General features: G+C 41.5%; 2 protein-coding genes across 6 annotated transcripts in view; one reads left to right on the forward strand and one right to left on the reverse strand.

Annotated features, from left to right (window-relative positions):
* Positions 1 to 14,371, forward strand: part of srgap1a (SLIT-ROBO Rho GTPase activating protein 1a) — a 75,296-nt gene extending 60,925 nt beyond the window's left edge. For 2 of the 5 annotated variants that reach the window (XM_030730916.1, XM_030730918.1), the window contains exons 18-22: positions 992 to 1,071; positions 5,597 to 5,777; positions 7,611 to 7,748; positions 10,469 to 10,850; positions 11,647 to 14,371. In XM_030730916.1, coding sequence (XP_030586776.1) covers positions 992 to 1,071; positions 5,597 to 5,777; positions 7,611 to 7,748; positions 10,469 to 10,850; positions 11,647 to 12,054 — 1,189 coding nt within the window. In that variant the 3' untranslated portion in view covers positions 12,055 to 14,371. Of the gene's footprint in view, positions 1 to 991; positions 1,072 to 5,596; positions 5,778 to 7,610; positions 7,749 to 10,468; positions 10,927 to 11,646 lie in introns of all 5 variants that reach the window. The other 3 variants (XM_030730917.1, XM_030730920.1, XM_030730921.1) reach the window with 2 other exon arrangements.
* A 120-nt stretch (positions 14,372 to 14,491) lies between these two features.
* On the reverse strand, positions 14,492 to 17,923 carry cfap263 (cilia and flagella associated protein 263). The gene is made up of 9 exons (XM_030730922.1): positions 17,797 to 17,923; positions 17,345 to 17,480; positions 16,914 to 17,075; positions 16,663 to 16,812; positions 16,187 to 16,297; positions 15,891 to 15,989; positions 15,701 to 15,808; positions 15,471 to 15,626; positions 14,492 to 15,387 (listed from the first exon to the last, which is right to left on the reverse strand). Exons 1-9 carry the CDS (start codon positions 17,886 to 17,888, stop codon positions 15,280 to 15,282), a joined length of 1,122 nt encoding a protein of 373 aa, XP_030586782.1. The 5' UTR covers positions 17,889 to 17,923; the 3' UTR covers positions 14,492 to 15,279.
* Positions 17,924 to 18,232: the final 309 nt, after the last annotated feature.

Consider the following 18,232-nt stretch of genomic DNA (forward strand, 5'->3'; position numbering starts at 1 on the left):
TGGCATCTTCATACGATATGGGAGCATTGAAATACAGTCTCTCTCTCTTTAAACATCCAGACATGCTCTCAGTAATATAACCATGTTAGTAGTATGCTGTGGAATTGATGTGAGTAATAACGCATAACAATTCAGTGTGTGTGGCTAAGGAACATGACAGGGTAGATCATATTTCAGGACTGAATTTAAGGGGTGGGGGGGGCTCCTTTCTTTGTGAGACAGACTGAAACAATCACTTTAATTTTTACATTAATGGCAGAAGAAAAAAATGAGGTCACCTGGCAGGAAAGGGGTGATTAGTTGAAATGCAGAGCAAACTGCATTCAGGCAAGCCAACCCTGAGCTTACTTGCCAGCTCTACATGCTGTAAGCAGGGCTTATCACTTGTTTTCTTCCTGTCTTTATCTATCTCTCTTTCTCTGTGCTGCCCCCACACACACACCAAAGCCTGACAGCGATATATCTCTGGCCAGAATAAATCACCTGTCTCAGCCTGGCATTGTTTGCCCAAGCAAGGCAAACAATGCTAGGGAGTATTGGTTGTTTCTGGGTACCTCCCTTTTTCGCTGAAGAGGAGGTTGCTACTGACATGTTAGCTTGGGAGCAGATACTGATTTCTTGGCAGGAGTAATCTGTGGTTATGTGTGGCATTCCTGTTAGCACTCTCTCTCTCTCTCTTAATTTCCAGAAGATGATTTAGAAAGGGAGACCTCACTTCCGAGGATTAAATCCTCTGGGGAAAATACAGATAATAGATGTTGTTTGAACTTCCTTCCTGTGGTATTAATTGTAAAACTTTACTGCTTGTCATCTTGTCTGGAATGACGTTTTAGATTTTCATCTCTGAGTGTGTGTGTGTGTGTGTGTGTGTGTGTGTGTGTGTGTGTGTGTGTGTGTGTGTGTGTGTGTGTGTGTGTGTGTGTGTGTGTGTGGTCTTGAACTGTACCTTGACTGACCGTGACCCTGATAATTTGTATATTGTCTCCAACAGTGAGAGCCCCTACAGTGAGCATGGAGCCCTGGAGGAGGTAGACAATGAAGGCGGAGCAGAGACGCACACCAGCGAGGACGGTGAGTGACTGTACATCAATCAACAATCATACAAGTGTGTAAACGTGCCCATACATACCTTTATGTCCTTCTAGATTCCAAGCAAATTGTATTTTAAGCCGTATCAATCACTGAATGTATAATTGTACATGTGATGTGCATAGAATTTAAGCCCCCCCCCCCCCCCCCCCATCTGTGGTGTATAGAGGGTTAAATTCAGCTCTCTGCAGCTCAGGGTGGCAAATCTTGCCTTTCAGCCCGATAAATGCATTAACCTCAAAGGGCCAGGGAACTGGGCTCAGAGTGACAGACAACCATTCATATTCTAATGATTCTACTTTCCTTGGAGCCTCGGACCCCCCACCCCCACCCCCATTTTTATAAATTCCTTGGTGGTCTGCACCCTTTTGCCCTCTTGGGAATGGAAACTTGTTTCTTAAAGGTCGTAACCTTGGATTAAATTTTCAACTCCCTTTGTGAAAAATCAGCGAAATGGTAATTTATGAAAGAATAGCAGATATATGAAGTGTTTTAAAAGTGTTACTACATTTTTACCAGTGCTAAAATAATAAAGTCTACATTTAATTACATTTCCATTTGTCCCAGAGAAATATGAAGACTTGAGGAAGAGGGGGGAAAAAAAAACAAAACACTAGGCTTTTGTAAACACTGCAGAATATTAAGGGCTTCTCTTAGACGTGATGAGACACATTGAAGTTGTGTGATCAGACATGTGGTCCTTTGTTTCCATGAAATGGATACCAATCGGTCACGTCCAAATCAAACATTTAGTGAGTTACTCGAGACCAAAAGATCAGACGTGGTGAGGCTTTGCTGTTTAACTTGCAGTAAAAAGCAGAAAAGGACAATAAAAATCACAGCTCATTAAAAAGTGAAAGATAACTTTGACAGAGAACTGACTAGATGTAGACAGAATGGGGCAAAAAAAAAAAAAAAAAATACTTGAACTACAGCTGAACCTAATTTTAGTGTCTTACCTTAGTAACAGACTTTCCTAAACTTTTTCTGCTGACAGCAGTCACCCAAATCCTTCCACATTATCACCAAACTACAGGTTTTAGGGGCACTGTCAGTCTCCACAGGGAGACTTTGGAAACCATAGTTGATCTCTTCTCATGACATTAGGTTTTAGTTACTCTGTTTCCAAATAACTTACTGTTCAGTCTAACTAAAGGAAATATCTGATTAGACAAGGAAACTTATTCCTACTGTAAAACAGATGGCAGCTATCAACTCTTTGAGTAATTACAAGAAGATTATGGTTTCCAGAAAGCCCTCGCTACCATGGTTTTGTTCCAAAATCTTCTCTGAACACACTGGGAGGGTGTCCTTACTGACTGAGTTCCTCCCTGTAGAGTCTTGAACTGTGGTCAAGTTATTGTCATCAGCTATTTTTAAATTCCCGTGACCTCATTTGGATTTCAGACACAAAAGCAAAGCTTGTTTCCTGTTAGTTACCCGCACTGGATTTCTGCACTTAAATCATTATCATTTTTTTTCCTCCTTCCTTATCAAGACTCCAAATGTGTTTACTTGTCTTGGCCCTTAAAGTGAATACAAGGCAGGCAGAGCTAGAGGAATAAGAGTCACCTCATGTCTCAGCACAGGTTGAGAAATCCCTTCGACTCATTGGAGCAGATGAGTTTGCAGCTGATTACTTACACAGTCGCACGTAGAAAGTTAATGCTGCTCGGAATAAGGTTTGTGGAAAAAATGAAGAGGAGTGGATGTCTGATTAAGATGTAGTTGTTGTTCTGGTTGTGATCTTTCAGAAAGCATGGTCACAGTTTGCACATTTTTTTCTGAGGCACGCAGCTGACAGTTTTCTGAAAGATGTAATGCCAGCATCCCTAGAATCCCCCAGAAGCTTGTTTACTGAAATGCTGTCCAAGATGTACCAGAATAGTGAAGGTTAACTGACTTCTGTGCTTACCTGTGTCTTTCAGAAGTAATGATACCTCCACCGTGTTTTATGATAGCTGTATTCCTGACCACCTCTGTACATAGTCATGATAATTAGAACCAGAAATTTCAAATTTGGATTCATTACTCCATAAGACCTGTTGCCACCCCCCCACCCCCCCCCCCCCCCCACCCCAGTCCAGTTCTTGTATAATTTGGCATACATCAGCCTTTTCACCCCATTTCCCTTCCTTGATAATGGCTTCTTGGCAGCCGCCCTTCCACTGAGACCTCTTCTGATCGGGCTTCGGCAAACAGTAGATGGATCAACTAAAGGGCGAGATGCTTCTCTCAGGTCCTCTGTCAGATGTTGGATTCTTTCCTGTTAAGAATGTGACTTTCAGATACTGTTCATCTGCTGTAGATATATTTTTTTTAAAGCCTGCCGCTTCTTTTGTCCTTCACTTGTCCAGTTTCCTCACACATTTTTCAGACACGCTGCACACCATGCAGAGATGGGCCAAGATAGTAACAAAGTGCCCAGAAATACAATATAAAATTGGTTCTTTGCTAAGTTGTCTATGTGTAGACACAACACTGGCTCATCCTTGGAGAACCACTCAAGACAGTTTTAAAAAGTGGCAATAAAGTCTGGCTCCTTTATAAAGAAATGAGAAATGGCTCAAGACTTTTCCACAGTAATGTACATGTAAACGAAAGGCACTCCTTTTAGCCACTGCTATATCTTTGCTATATCTGACACATACGACGCTCTAGTGACTATGGCTGTCATGCAGGGAGATTAACAGTTTTTAGAGTGGCAACATTAATGTTGTGTCTGCTGGTAAATTCCCCATAAGGTCAGAAATGAACTAACTAAATCACTGATTCTGCCACTTACAGGCATATATGAGGATGTCCTTGTTATCTAGTGGACCTGCAGGCTGGATTATACATATTGGATTGTACATGTTAAAGGGGAGTGTGTTGTTTTACCTTGTTTTACTTTGCGATTTTATGCCGTCTTTTGTTGTATTGATCCTAAGCACGTCAAACCAGGCTTCTGCTGTCCTATTTCTCTCTATGAACACTGATATAGAGAACCATCCACACCAACTGCGCTCCACTGGCTTGTGCAAGACATCTGACAGTTCATCTCTTAGACCACAGGCCTCCAACTCTCATTGTTCAACATTTCTTTAACTCTGTAAATCAGTGTGGGAGGGTGTGTGTGTCTGCAACCTTGGTCGGTTGGTTCTGAAGCGATTCTCAGTTATAATTGTACAACATGACAAAGGGAGTCCGTTACCCGCGCTGAGATTTGAGTTTATAGCCTGCTGCTTCCAGCCGCAGTCATATCCCTCATGTGCCTTGATGTGCAGATCACAGGATCAGCACATTGAAGTGAATGACAGAGATGAAGAAAATAGAGGAAGAAAGAGAAATCCCGTGCACCGACCAGCACACTGTTTGCTTTATTAACAGCCTTGTCCACTGTACTGCAGTCCAGTTAATTCCAACAGTAAATTCCTGCTTGTCACATTTCATTGGAACCACGCCACAATGCACTCTTGTCAAACCTGACAACCCAGTAAAGCAAAGATAGTAGCAAGTTAAAGGTGGAATGATGGTAACACAGGACACTGAAAGAAAGGCAGAACCCACCCAGCACTCTTCTCAGAACCAGCCCCATATTTCCTTTAACACTTGGGACTCTCATCTGGAAATTAGTCTCACACTCTCGTGCAAGATGCAGCAGATCATGATGGCTTGTCAGAACTGAGACAGGCTTTAGACATTTATGCGGTTGCCTTCCTACCAGTGTATATATAGAGCCTGTGTTACGTCTGTCCAGGGACCCCCTGTCTGACTTGAAGTGAGAAAGTGAGTTGGGAGGAAAGCAGAGGTAGGAGCAAGGGAGGAATAAAGAAGCTATTTTTAGACCTGTGTTGCTGTAGTGCGTGCATATTGGCTTGGAGACATGTACCTTTTGAAAAGTAAAGTCGACTCTAGCTGTTTTCTCCAGATTGTAGTTCGGGAGCACAAATAATGGAGAAATTTGTAGAAATAAATTAAAATAAGGTGTAATAATAATTGTTCAGTCTACCTCTGGTTAGTACTGGATGTAGTAACTTTTCATAGCCTTCCTCACGTTCCTTTCTCTTGTCGGTGATCCAGGGCTCTATTTGTACAGTTATTGAGTAGTAATCAGCCCAGTGTAATGTGACTGACATGCTCCTGAGTCATATAGATCTCCTCTCAAAAATGTCTATAGATGTCCTGCTAAAGCTCCTCAGGGCACATAGTGACTGTGGCCTGGTGTTGTAAAGCTGGGTTACTATTGACTTTAAAAAAAAAAAAAAATATGCTGGCTCAGCTTACATGCACTCCACGTGCACTTGCACCAACGTGAACAAACATGTTAGTATTAGACTCCCTTGAATTTTAGCCAGCATGCATTTGTAAATGCACGTTTCTAAAATTAGATTTTTATTTCCTAAGATTACAGCACTTTTATCAGTCATTAAAAATGTCTGCACGTGTGATAACAACCGATCTGTATTTGATGACTTTGCCATATCTGACATGTACTTGACCTGACTAATCCTCTTTCTGTTGGCAGAGAGTGAGCCTATTGAAGCTATTGCCAAGTTTGACTACGTTGGGCGCTCTTCTCGAGAGCTGTCTTTCAAGAAGGGTGCCTCCCTGCTGCTGTATCAGCGAGCATCTGAAGACTGGTGGGAGGGACGGCACAATGGCATCGACGGCCTGGTGCCACACCAATACATTGTAGTCCAAGACATGTGAGTGTTGTACATGTATAAACATAGAAATATAAATGTCTTGTTTTGAATGCAAGCAAAAGAAGTGCATCATGCATGGATCCACAGTGAATGCTAACTAGTTAGGTTACCTCTAACAACTTAACTTCAAACTGTGGGCAGTTTTAAAGGAATAATCAGATATTTGCAATATGTTATCCATATCTTGGCAAGAAAGTACATGAGAACATCCATCCATTTTCTGAACCACTTATCTAATTCAGGGTTGTAAAACACGAGCGGGCGGGGCTGGAGCTTATCTGAGCTGTCTTGGGGTGAGAGCCAGGGTTAGACTGGGAGATAGTGTTTTTCTGCTGTATCTGTACAGTAAATATGAACCCACTGCCAGCATCTGTTCATCTGAGCTTAACAACAAGATTGGAGACAAGGGAAAACTTTCACCTTGAGAGAGGTTTTAACAGAAGATGGCTATTTTTAAAAAAGCTATAAAAAAAGCAATACATCTATTCATTTACCACTGTGGGAATGCTTTGGCAAAATGTGATTGTGTATTTAATCATATCATTAAAATTCTGCAGGTGGTAGAAGAACCAATATTTTCTGCCCCCTTTCTGCTCGATTATTTTGCCAAAGGCTACTTAACTACTTCCACTTCCACTTAGAGCCTGAGAGCTAATATCCTTAGCATAATATCCCTGTGGGTTAAACAACACACTTCTCCTTGTTGACTTTGCTCCGCAAAAGGCTGCTGGGCCGTCAGGCTACTGTAGGGTCATGCACAGGGGACCTTCAGGCTCATTTGTCTTGTCCTCCACTGTCATTCCTGCTCAGCTGTGGTGCATTCTCCATCTCCAGGGCCCTTAAACAACCCTTCTGTCACTGTCTCGTGCTCTCAGCGCTAACAAGCATACACTCTGCCCTAGCAACTGTTGGTGCCTAATGGACTGGAGTCACTGTCTTATTAGGACTGGAACAGAATCACTCCGATCACTTAGTAGCTGGCTGACAAAATGGTTATTTAGAATGCCTTCATACTTTTTCCGTTTCTCCTACTTCCCCTGCTGCTGCTGCTGTCCTGTCAAAGGACCCCTATCAATAATTCAATAGGAGGGAGCACTGCTGATGGGGTGTCTTAGTTAATGAAAGAGCATGGGAATTTACAGCTGTACAGGTTGTCCCCAAGGGTAGTAACATCCTGCTCTCTACTTAAACTGAGCAGGCTGAGGAGAGTAAAAGCACACAAGATTGTGATCTTCACTTGTCCCATAAAAGAGTAAAACGAGCAGAGAGATGCCCCTGAAAGCACCTCCTGCACAAGACGTCGCCTCTCAAGAGTTGACTGTCAAAATTTGTAATTTTTTTGTTCGTAGCTGCCTCTGCTTTGGATGACTGCTTGTCTGTGCTCTGACCCTGTGCATTCATGTGGATTTGCTAATTAAGTGACTTGTGTTTTATGTTGCCATCAGAGGCAACACTGCAGCTCAGTAGGTCTGATTACTGCCACCTGACAGGCACCAACTGTACTCAGTATCCAGTGACACAGCTCACTGAAACCCATACAGCTGGTTTGTGTGTGAGTGTTGGTGCGCGTCGCCACCACACTGCATCACCAGAATGCTGAGAAGTTCAAGACTATGACTCATCTGGCTCTCCAGACCTTTTTTGGGGAGGGGAGTGAGCGAACAATACATGCTGACTCTCAGGAAACAAATATCAAATACTGATACTGAAGAGCAGTACAAATATGAAAGATTGACTGATATGCTGATTTCTCCCTTTTTTCTTTTTTCTTTTTTTTTCCTGTCACTTCTTGCTCTTTTCATGTCTCAATGTCACACTGTCTCTGTGTCCCAGAGATGACAACTTCTCAGACACTCTGAGTCAAAAGGCTGACAGCGAGGCCAGCAGCGGCCACGCTGGAGAGGATAAATGCTCAGGAAAAGACATCGGTTCACCCAATGACACCAGGATCTCCGAGGCATTCATCACCAGGTAGATGTACTGCTATAAAACAATGGTAGCAATGTTGAGGCCCTTTTAAACAGTTTCTGTCATGTACCTTAATTAGGAACCAAGATTTGCAGTTCTAACCAGAAGTAACATAATTTATCGACCTGAATATCAAAAAGAAAAGAAATTTCAGTGTGTTTTTAAATTTTAGAGTAATTTTTCATTATAAAAATCTGTAACTATATGTATTTATTTGACTTTTACTATATTAAATAAAACTGCAAATTACTTGTAATGTTTTCATTTTACCTAAAACGGGGCAGTTTGATGCCAGTGCTTTAGTTTTACATTTATATTAAAAGGACTGAAGGAAGCAGTAACAAATTGTACCACATCCTCCGTGTACTGCCTTCCTCTGACATTGTGTTTCGTAAGCTCAACCCTCTGTCTAATTGGAAGTGGAGGACTCAGCTTCGCCCACACTGTTTCGTCCCGAGTGACCAGACAGTTCCTGTAAGAAAGTATGAGTATTAAATAACTATTTCAGTCATGCACATGGAGGAGTGGCACACACACTGAGGAAATGCACACAAATCCAATCACACCTCAGTCTTTTTGGCAGCCTCTCTGCTGGTTGCGTGCCAGTATTTTGTCTCCTGCTTCTTCTTTCATTGGTGGAGGATAAGCGACCTTGAAGTATCTCTTACTGGGTTTTGCCAGACACATGCTATTTTATTCAGAGCCATACTCACTCCCTCTACTTCAGTGTTGATGATTCATACTAGAAGCAATATTTACACCACTGCAGGTATTGGTATGCAGCTGAACGTATCTGAATGAATCATCCCTTTAACATCAGCCTTAAGAAATGTCCTCATAGTCCTTAAACCACAACCCGCCACACTCTTCCTGTCACTGGCACCCAGGTGATCCCCACCTCTCTCCTCTTTCTTCTCCTATCCACTCCCCCACCCTCCTCCTGCTCAATCTTCCATTCAAACAGCAAGTGTTGAATCATTTATACCTTGGGCTTTTTTTTTTCTTTTTTTTTTTTTAAAAGATATTTTCCACTCTTGGCGTTCTCAGTCAATAACATGCTCACCAGACAGACTTCTGTGGTAATCACAGTAAGCAGTAGTAAACAAGACAACTGTGTTAGAGCCTCTTTTAGTGGTGAAGACACACATTGAAGGGACCAGAGCGAGCACTACACTTGGCCTGTTTTCTGTTTTAATGAAGGGGGGCATGTACGGTGTCTTGTGATTTATGTTGCATTATTAGTCAAAGCCATAATAAGCAAAGGATGAGCTGTCAGTGTGGTGACAGCTTGCAGACTAAGTTGCTTTGCCTGTTGTAGTACACACTGTCCCAGAGGGAGATTGGCATTATGAATGCAGACTGCTCCACCTGCCGTTTATGAGCAGTTCCTGCAGCTGTTTTGCTATTCGAGAAATCTCAATGCAGTTTAAAAAAATATATATATTTTCTCACCAGGCATGTCTGCACCACTCCACCACTGGTCCTTTTATTATTCACTGGCTGAACTTTTAACAGTAGATGTTAGTGCATTCATAAGTTTTCACTGTGCACATTAATTTCTATTTTTACATTCAGCCATGTCAGTGGTGTAAGTGTTACATAATCAAAGGTCTGTTTGGATTTACCTGGCATTGCTCAAATTATATTCACCAAAAACTTACAGACCTTCTCATCATACTCGTTACTGCTTTTTGTTTAGCACAGTAATGAAGCTGCCTGGAAATCTTAATGATAATGGCTGAGAGCCCGTTTACTGGGCTGATGTAAACTCTCCACTTGATGCCATTTGTTTCTGAAAAGCAACTGAGGAAGCGTAATTACTGACGATGATTAACTCTAATAGCTGGCCTGATGTGGATCAGTTCCCAGATATCACCAATTTAATATTTCAAGTTGTCATCATTTCAGTAAATGTAATAGCAACTAAAAAAAGCAACCAAGTGATAATAAAATTGGTCACCGTGCTGCTTGACTGCAAGTGATGATAGCAGCTTTGATTAATCATTATAGCGCTTGATTCTGTAGTGGTTCTCATAAATATGCAGAACTTGATCCTTTTAGAGCCATACAAAGGAGGATGTGCTCCTTTATTGGCCATTTTATGCTGTAACAGAAATACTTCAGTGAAAAAGATGTTGGTGTGGAGCAGCATCGTGTACAGTCTGTGGGAATGTAAAGCGATGCATGTGTGATTAGACAGAAGTGCATGCCTACTCAGCTCTGTCTCTGTGTGTCATATTAGGTGTGTGTGTGTGTGTGTGTGTGTGTGTGTGTGTGTGTGTGTGTGTGTGTGTACTGGTCCAGGTTCAGACAGAGGACAGGCGTACTGCTGAGGCAGCTGCAGCTTCTCCCAGGGAGTCTGTTTTGGTGCTCTGATGAACAGCAGACTTCCCTCCTCTGGCTGACAGTCAGATCCACTCTACCTGCTCTCCAGAATAACCTTAACTGATGCACGACATCAGGGTTCCCCTCACAAAGCTAATATGCCCCAACTAATTCTGTTTTTAGAAGCTTTGGAACTGAACAATTTAAACCATTGAATTTATCACAGCTTTTTTTTTTTTTTTTTTTTTTTCTAATGTGATGAAATGGCTGTAATTAAAAAAAACAAAAAAAAACTGCTCAACTGCATGATGGTTAAGAGATTTTTTTCAGTTAAAAAGCTGTAAAGTCATTAATTGATGCCTGCCTATCGTTTCCTCTTTCTTACACTTGTATTGCAGCAGACACAGGAAAAGATCAGATCCACCATCTCGGCGACCGCCTGCCCGTCCCAGTGATGTCCACTGCATGGTGCATACCTCCCAGCAAAGTCATGGCGGGACTCCAGAGATGGGCTCTCCAGTTCTGGGCCACTTCAGCCCACGGGACATGCTTCGAAGTCGCAACCACATTCCCATGGACAGCCCGGAGCGACGGCGCCGCGCTGGCCACGGTAGTCTCACTAATATCAGTCGTCACGAGTCCCTGAAGAAGATGGAGAGCCCACCAATTCGCCGCTCCACCTCCTCGGGCCAGTACACTGGCTTTACTGACGCCCATCATCACCACCACCACCACCACCATCATGGTGGCAAGCCCCTGGACCCGGAGACCATCGCACAGGTCAGCGCGGGACGAGCGGCGACCCGACCGCAGCTCCCTCCACCATCAAAGCCCTGCCCTGCCCTGTAAAAACATAGTCAGTCCCTGTCTTCTGCTTCCTCTGGCTGCAAATATGTCTGTGTGCTAAATACACGCAAAAGACTAGCTTCACAGGCAGACGGCAGGGAGCATAGCTTGACATTGGGACTCATCACAGTGTATTCCTACATACAAGATTCCAATAAATTCTTAATTTGTGAGAAAATAACAGGCTATTACAAAATATTCTAAAGTCTGATCTTGAGTTTTGTCATCGTCGGTCACATCTAATTGAATAATGGAGCCATACAATGTCTTATGTAGAAAAGCAGGGCTTACAGAGAGCACTTTAAACTGTGCTAGGTTGTCTGTCTGCCTACTAGGAGCATGCTCAGATGAACACGTCATCTCTGCATCTCCTTCATAATCCAGAGCATTAGTATGGTGAGGGAGAAGTGCCAGTGTAAAATAATATTATCTACTAACTTTGCATGTATAATGCATGCCCTGTGTTTTCTTGAATAATCTCTCCTTGTGGACCTTTGTTAACATCTGTATATTTTTTTTTTATGTTTCCCACCTGTCTCTGTTCTCCCACATCTTTGCTGTTCATTGTCTTTTTCACTCTTATAATTCCTCTATCCAATCCTGCCTTTCTTTTTTTTTTTCTCCCCTAAATCTTGACCCTCCTGATTTTCGACTCATGTCTTACCAATGCCATTATCGTCCTCCCATACTCCCTGTCTCTCTCACACACATTTTTCCTTCTCTCCTGCAGGACATAGAGGAAACTATGAACACTGCTCTGAATGAGCTGCGCGAGCTGGAGCGGCAGAGCTCAGCCAAGCACGCCCCTGACGTAGTGCTGGACACCCTGGAGCAGCGGCAGACCTCCGGCAGCAGCGGTGGAGGTCCAACGCCGGCAAGCTCCAGCGAGTCCCTCAGCCCCATCCACGGCGTCATGCTGAGGTCAACTGCCAATACTGAGCCACCCATCCGTCGCAGCACCAGTTCCTCCAGTGATTCCATGAGCACATTCAAGCCTGTGGTAGCACCACGTATGGGGGTGCAGCTCAAGCCCCCGGCTTTGAGGCCCAAGCCCATGGTCTTGCCAAAATCCAATCAGGCCCCTCAGCCTCCCACTACATCTTCTCAGGACCCTCTGGATAAGTCCTGCACCATGTAACCTCTGAGACAGGAATCGGAATATGTAAAGCAAAAACGCTCAATCTAGTTCCAAGGGACTGTGAAAAGCTACCAGTGGCTACAGTTCTCAGAGACAGTACAAATAATATTCAAGAGTGTGTATAAATACTTGGGACTTGTATAGGAGAAGACATTTCCTTTTGGTGGTTTGAAGCTGAAAACAAGAATGTAAAGAGGATTAGATCTGAGAGACTGATGTAGGAGTTAGAGTTTAGACAGATTTGTCAGCCAGATAAGTCTGCTGTCTCAATGACATGCAGATTTGTGTGTTAATATGCTTAGGTTAATATTACATAACGGATATCTTTTAAAAAAAAATCAATTTAAACAACAAATCACAAAGGCTTCCTGAAAGTTTTAGAAAATGTAGTTTACAGATGATGATGAAGAACTGTAACTCTGAACAACATATGGTGCATGCAGCTCTTCGGTTTACTGCTGAACCTGTGGTGAGGACTGTAGTGAACACGGTGGTTAGGAACTAGATCCCCCCCCTCCCCCCCACTTTATCTAGAATGGTTTTTGGGGGTGTTGTGAATCAGTACAAAGGCCTTTCCGACTTTGAGATGTAACTGATTTTAAAATGTTCATTCATATAAAAGGTGCTGTGACGTGCTGGGCAGAAATGGTTTGAAGGTCAGACTAAAAAAAAAAAAAAAAAAGAGTCTTAAAGAGCTCTTTACAAATAATTTATTAACGGTGTTAATAAATTAATAGTACTGACACCAGTGTGCTTCTTTTTCACACGCATGTAAACTGCAGCTTTCTATGGCGAGGCATGACATCTGTTGTGTTTCATAAATACAAAAATCACCTCTGTGTTGGTTTCACTCAGATTTATTTAAACATGCTGCCTGGAATGAGAGATGATTGGATAAAACCACTACTGCTTTATGACCTTTGACTGAACGTTTTTGATGCATTCTTAAATTCCTGCAACATTATCTCAGGTTGCAGGGAGAAAAACGCCTAATATGTCTTTTGCCTTTGTGTCTGTATAACCTATAGGGAGAAGTTTGGGAAAATTATGATGAAAAACATGTTGTTATACTGCGTGGACCACATGCCATAGCTTCTTTTTATGCCTTGTTTGGCTTTATCTACCCAAAGATATGAGTTTATAAGTTAAAGCATGGATAATGATCCTTCATGTTTAGACTCAAGGCGGTGCCCTGTGGTTAGTGCTGCCAGTAGCCATGGACCTGATGACTGTTAGTGTAAAAATCTCCTAATATGCCCCCCCTGCTTCCTGTTCTTTTTTTTTTTTTTTTTTTTTTTTTTATTGCAAATGAACAGCAGCTTGCTTTGAGTCCCTGTAGTCTGTTTTTATGTTTGGGAAAGAATGTCAATAATGTTTGCACATTCGTCTCAGATTGACATCGAGGCTCTCTGTGCGTTTACCGATTTGTGTGGATGATATTTACAAGTGCATGAAAGGAAATGGGCTCTGTGGGACAAGAGGAAGCAGACCATGTCAGTCAGCTCCTATGTAATAACTTCAAAAATGCAATAGCCTCATAAAACTGTATGTGCCAGACTTCCAGTTTTGTGGCTGCAGCCCTGTATGTGTCTTTTTCTTTCTTTTTTACCTCTGTACTGTAGAAATAACAGACCTGGGTGCATGTCCTTGGAGTGTTTGGCTGGCATAATTGCATATAGAAGAGTTGGGTTGCAGTGCATCAGCAATGCTCTCTAAAAGCAGGTTTACACTATCTTTGACTTGACAAATATTGTGTGTATAAATAATCAAAGGTTAATTTCTGAATTACTAACTTTCATTATTTTTATAATCTTTTTTTTTTTGTTATATCTGTTGTGTTTCTGGGTAGAAATCACTTAGAAGATATGATGTAGAATAAATATCCAGAGATACAGGTGTCCCACCTATAGTGTGAAGCCAGTTGTATATAAAAATAAAAATGTGTTTTTGTCACTATGTAACATCAGCAACAGTAGGACTCAGTTATGCCGTCTGTAGGCTTTAAGCTACTCTGTGGTGTTATGTACATCTGTATTATGTGAAAGTGCCTTTGAAAATGTTTTAGAGGAATTTCAGATATTCTGTCCAGTCGCATATTAGATGCCGTGTTTTTGAGAAAATGCAGTGCAGGAAGAAGATGTGTGTAAGTAATTATGCCATTTTCCAAACAGTTATATGGCAGAATTAATAATAAATAAACAGCTTACTCAATGTGACATTGCACTTTTATGTATATAACTGTATATATGGCATGTAATATCATAACGTTTAGAGTTCATTCGAGGATTTCTTTCTAATAAAGGAAATAGTTTGTCGAGCCTGAGGTCCTTTTTTTTTTTTTTTTTTCCTCCCCTCATATATTATATTGAGTATATTCAACTGCAATTTATTTACAGTCCAACATCAATTTATGCTTTAAAACATAAATAAATAAGCATACAAATATAGGTACTTACAGGCACTAGATTAACTACACTTGTGTACAGGTTTTGCTGCATAGATTAATTTTTAGTGGTCCTCACAGAAGTTTTAGCCACAACAGTAAAATCACCAGTGTTGTAGTAAAACCTTTCAACCAGTGTTGTAAAGTATAACACAAAAGGCAGAAAGGCCATGAACAGAAACACAGTGAGTGAGTAGTTTGCACTCACAATCACAGGTTCTTGTAGTGAACCCAGGGCAGGGCCCTTCTGTGTGATGTTTGCTTTAATTCCCTTGTCACTGTGCCCTTGAACAAGGCAGAGGCTTACAGCTGCAGTTGGTCCCTGGGTACCACTTTACATGGGTTACATGCAGAGAATGAACACTTTTCCCAATAAAAGTCATCTTAAATGAAATAACCAAGTCTGCACAAATTAAGAAATTAAAGAAATACATTATTACATCATTTTGAATAGCAACTTCCAAGGACACAGGATGGTACATTGTTTTAATGTTTCCCAACAAGTATTACAAGAATGCAGACAGTAAAAATGGCGCCGGCCACAACAAACCCGGCCCCTAGCAGACGATTTGAACGCTGTTCATCTCACAAATGCGTCGCTCTCCAAACACTGAATGACCAAGATAACACGAGTCCTATTGTCCACGCCCATAATTTTCCTTTGGCCTTTACCATGAAGTTAAGGTCACCAAGATTCAAACTCATCCAAGATTTTTAGTAGATGCACACCAAAAACAATTGCCCCCCCACCAACGGGGGGGGGCATTTCTGATTTTTTTTGTCTATGAGTTATGCTCTGCTATATATGGAAGCTTTACTGGGCTTTGGTGTTCTCCAGACCTAGTTCCAGCCTGTTTGCTCCATATTTTAGCGTGGGTCTTCAATGCCATCTGGTGAAAACAGAGGTTGGATTGTTTTGAATACTTTAATAGCTTCATGATAATTCAGGGGAGACAAAATAAAAATATTTTACCTCAGCAATCCCAACCTTCCTCTCCCACGTGTGAATAGTCTGCTTAAGCTTCTTGTGTTTGTCCTTGATGTGCATGTACTCGGTGATATCAGGAGCCTGATAATCGCTGAGCTGCCGCCTGAGTTTTTGGTTGAGGGCTTCAGCCTTTAAACAATCCTGAAGGGAGAAAAATGAAGTATTAAAATTGGGGGATTTAGGTTCTTGAAGTTTTAATAATTTCAACAACAAACCTCCTCAGCTTGCTGCAGCTCTTCCTCTATTTTTGCCAGCATCTGCCTCACTTTGGTGATGTCACTGTTCAGCTGTGTAGACACTAATGTCACACTCTGCAGCTTTTCCTGCTCACACAGATACAACAGATTGGAGCTAAGATGAAGTTTATACTGCAAATAACACTAAGAACACCATCTGACAAATTACCTTGTGTACGTTGAGAAGACGATGAACTTTCAAACTGCTGATCTGAACTTCTTCCAAGTTTTTGTCAGGTTTTGGCTCATCATACATGTGGAAAAATTCCTAGATGCAATACACAGTATTATGCACTTACATACTAGCAAAATGAGAAAGTAAGTAAATGGTTACAAACATGTAAGTAGTTGACAAACCCTGGCAACAGAAAGCAGGCAGTAGACTTACTTCCTGCCCTCTTGTGTAACAGTCTGACCCACAGCCTACACAGCAGTCATCTCAGCAACACATCTTTCATTCTCTACCTCATACTCAGCTTTTCCCATCTCTTTTTTCTGCTGGAGCTGCTGCAGGAGCTTCTTCTCTTGGAGCTTCAGTGCCTGGTTCTTTAGATCAAACCTCTCCAGCTGGGTGACCTGTATGCATGTGTGAGCAGAACACAGGATGAGGAGGAAGGGAGGTTACAACAGTACTGCAGAAAACTAATATGTCATAAAAGTGAATAAAAGTCCTTTAAACTGCCTGCTTAAAGCTTCAGATTTATCTTATATGGAATGCTACGGATGCTTATGATGGCATTTTAGGGTGTGGAAGCTAATGCAGGACTATGGATACTAATAATGTGACACTATATCAAGTAATTTTATCGATTTATATTAAATATTTGGGTAAAGAGTAAAAGGTGTTTGACCTTTGGAAATGTACACCGCTTTAAACATCTAGTCAAATCTATTAAAATACTGCCGTGCACATGTTGATGCCAGTATCCTTTTTTCATTACCTTTAACTTGTCTTCAATGTACTGCAGCACCTTCTCAGGCTCTTTTATCTCTAGCCTGTTGTCCTTCATCAGTTTGAGCAGTCTGCGCTCAAAATCGCTCTTGGCCTTCCTGATATCAGCTAGACGCAATTCTGCTTCCTTCATAGAGGCCTGGAAAGACCAACATAATCCAGGAGGAAATGTACATGAGGAGTGTGTGTGTGCATGTGTTATGTTTGATTTTTTTTTTTTTTGTAAGTATGTGTTGTAACCTTGTAGTTGTCCTTGATTTGCTCAGATTTCAGTTTGAGTTTCTCCTCTTCCTGTTGTGTAGCTCTTATTTCTCTCTGTGCTACATACAGTTTTTGTTCTAAAGTCAGCGGCTGAAAACGATCCGGTATGTTGGCCCGGGACTTTCGCCTCCATCTGGCACCCTGAAGGCAAGAAGATTCAAAATATCAGGACTCATTTGTTTCTAAAATTACAAATCCTTAAACTGCAGCTGGGATGCAGCCGTAAAAAGGACCTCAGTTTGTTCTTCGCTGTTTTGAAATCTAATTCACAAATTCCGAAAAATAAAATTTATTTAGCTGTGTGTTGAGTGTGTGGCATCAATCTGCAATGTTTATTTTTAGCAAGAGACATACAATCACAAGTAAGGAGCTGCATTCGAGGTTAGTAAATAAACCTATGTAGCACTTACTCCACCCTCCAACACAGAGCTTCCTGCTGCCCCTGCACCCTCTCCCCCACCCTGGGCCAGCAGGTCCTGTGGATCCAGGCGGCAAATGAAGCTTTCAAACATGTCATTCTCTGCCAGGAGGGCTGCATTGGAATGCCTTGGGGGAGAATGAATAAAAAATAAAAAATAAATCACCTAAAATGTTTGGAGAAAGAAGACTGCTCACTTTCAAAAAAAAAAAAAAAGTATATTTAAAGTATTTATCACCCAGCTCTGCTTAAAGCTAATGCAGGAAATAACGATATAAAGGATATAGGATATAAAGTTAGTACTACTTAAATTCAATAACATAACTTCCCTTAGCATTAGCAAGTAACTTTGGTGGGTTGTAAAAAAAAAAAAAAAAGTTTGCTGTAGACTTCCAACCTACAGGATTGAGCTATTTTATTTTAGTAAATATGAAATATCATTACTTTAGTTCTTCGACCCGCTTGTAAAGGAGTTCTTTTTGTTCTAGCGTGACCTCCTCGTCGTTTTCCTCGACGAAGTAAAGCTCGTCCTCCATGGTTGCTAAGGTAAACTGAACCTCTGCTGCGGTTTCTATGGGCTGGTGTTGCCTTCACGTACTTCTGTAAACGTTTTACTCAGTAAGTTTTGCAGTGAATAGAAAGTAATAAGAGATTAATACATTCTGTCGCCTTCTCGGGTATACTGTTTTTTAAGTTGATAAAATTTAATTTAACCCTATGAAAACTCACCCCTACAAACTAAAAAAAACCCAAATCTTTATTTTCTGATTTTCTAGGCTACGTAATCTCGCTGTCTTTATGCCTGATTACTTATGTATTTAAAAAAAAAAAACAAAAACAAAAAAACATCTTGTTATGATAACTTTTCGTTCTGGGGCAG

This window comes from Archocentrus centrarchus, chromosome 6, assembly GCF_007364275.1.
Source record: "Archocentrus centrarchus isolate MPI-CPG fArcCen1 chromosome 6, fArcCen1, whole genome shotgun sequence".
Taxonomy (NCBI): domain Eukaryota; kingdom Metazoa; phylum Chordata; class Actinopteri; order Cichliformes; family Cichlidae; genus Archocentrus; species Archocentrus centrarchus.

Bases quoted from the DNA above. Each gene is read 5' to 3' on its own strand.
- cfap263 (XM_030730922.1), bottom strand. From the start codon at position 17,888: ATGGAGGACGAGCTTTACTTCGTCGAGGAAAACGACGAGGAGGTCACG. The intron at 16,298-16,662 runs GTAATGAAAAAA...ACATGCATACAG, and splicing joins ACATTGAAGACAAGTTAAAG to GTCACCCAGCTGGAGAGGTT. The intron at 15,809-15,890 runs GTAATTTGTCAG...CTGTGTGAGCAG, and splicing joins GTCTTCTCAACGTACACAAG to GAAAAGCTGCAGAGTGTGAC.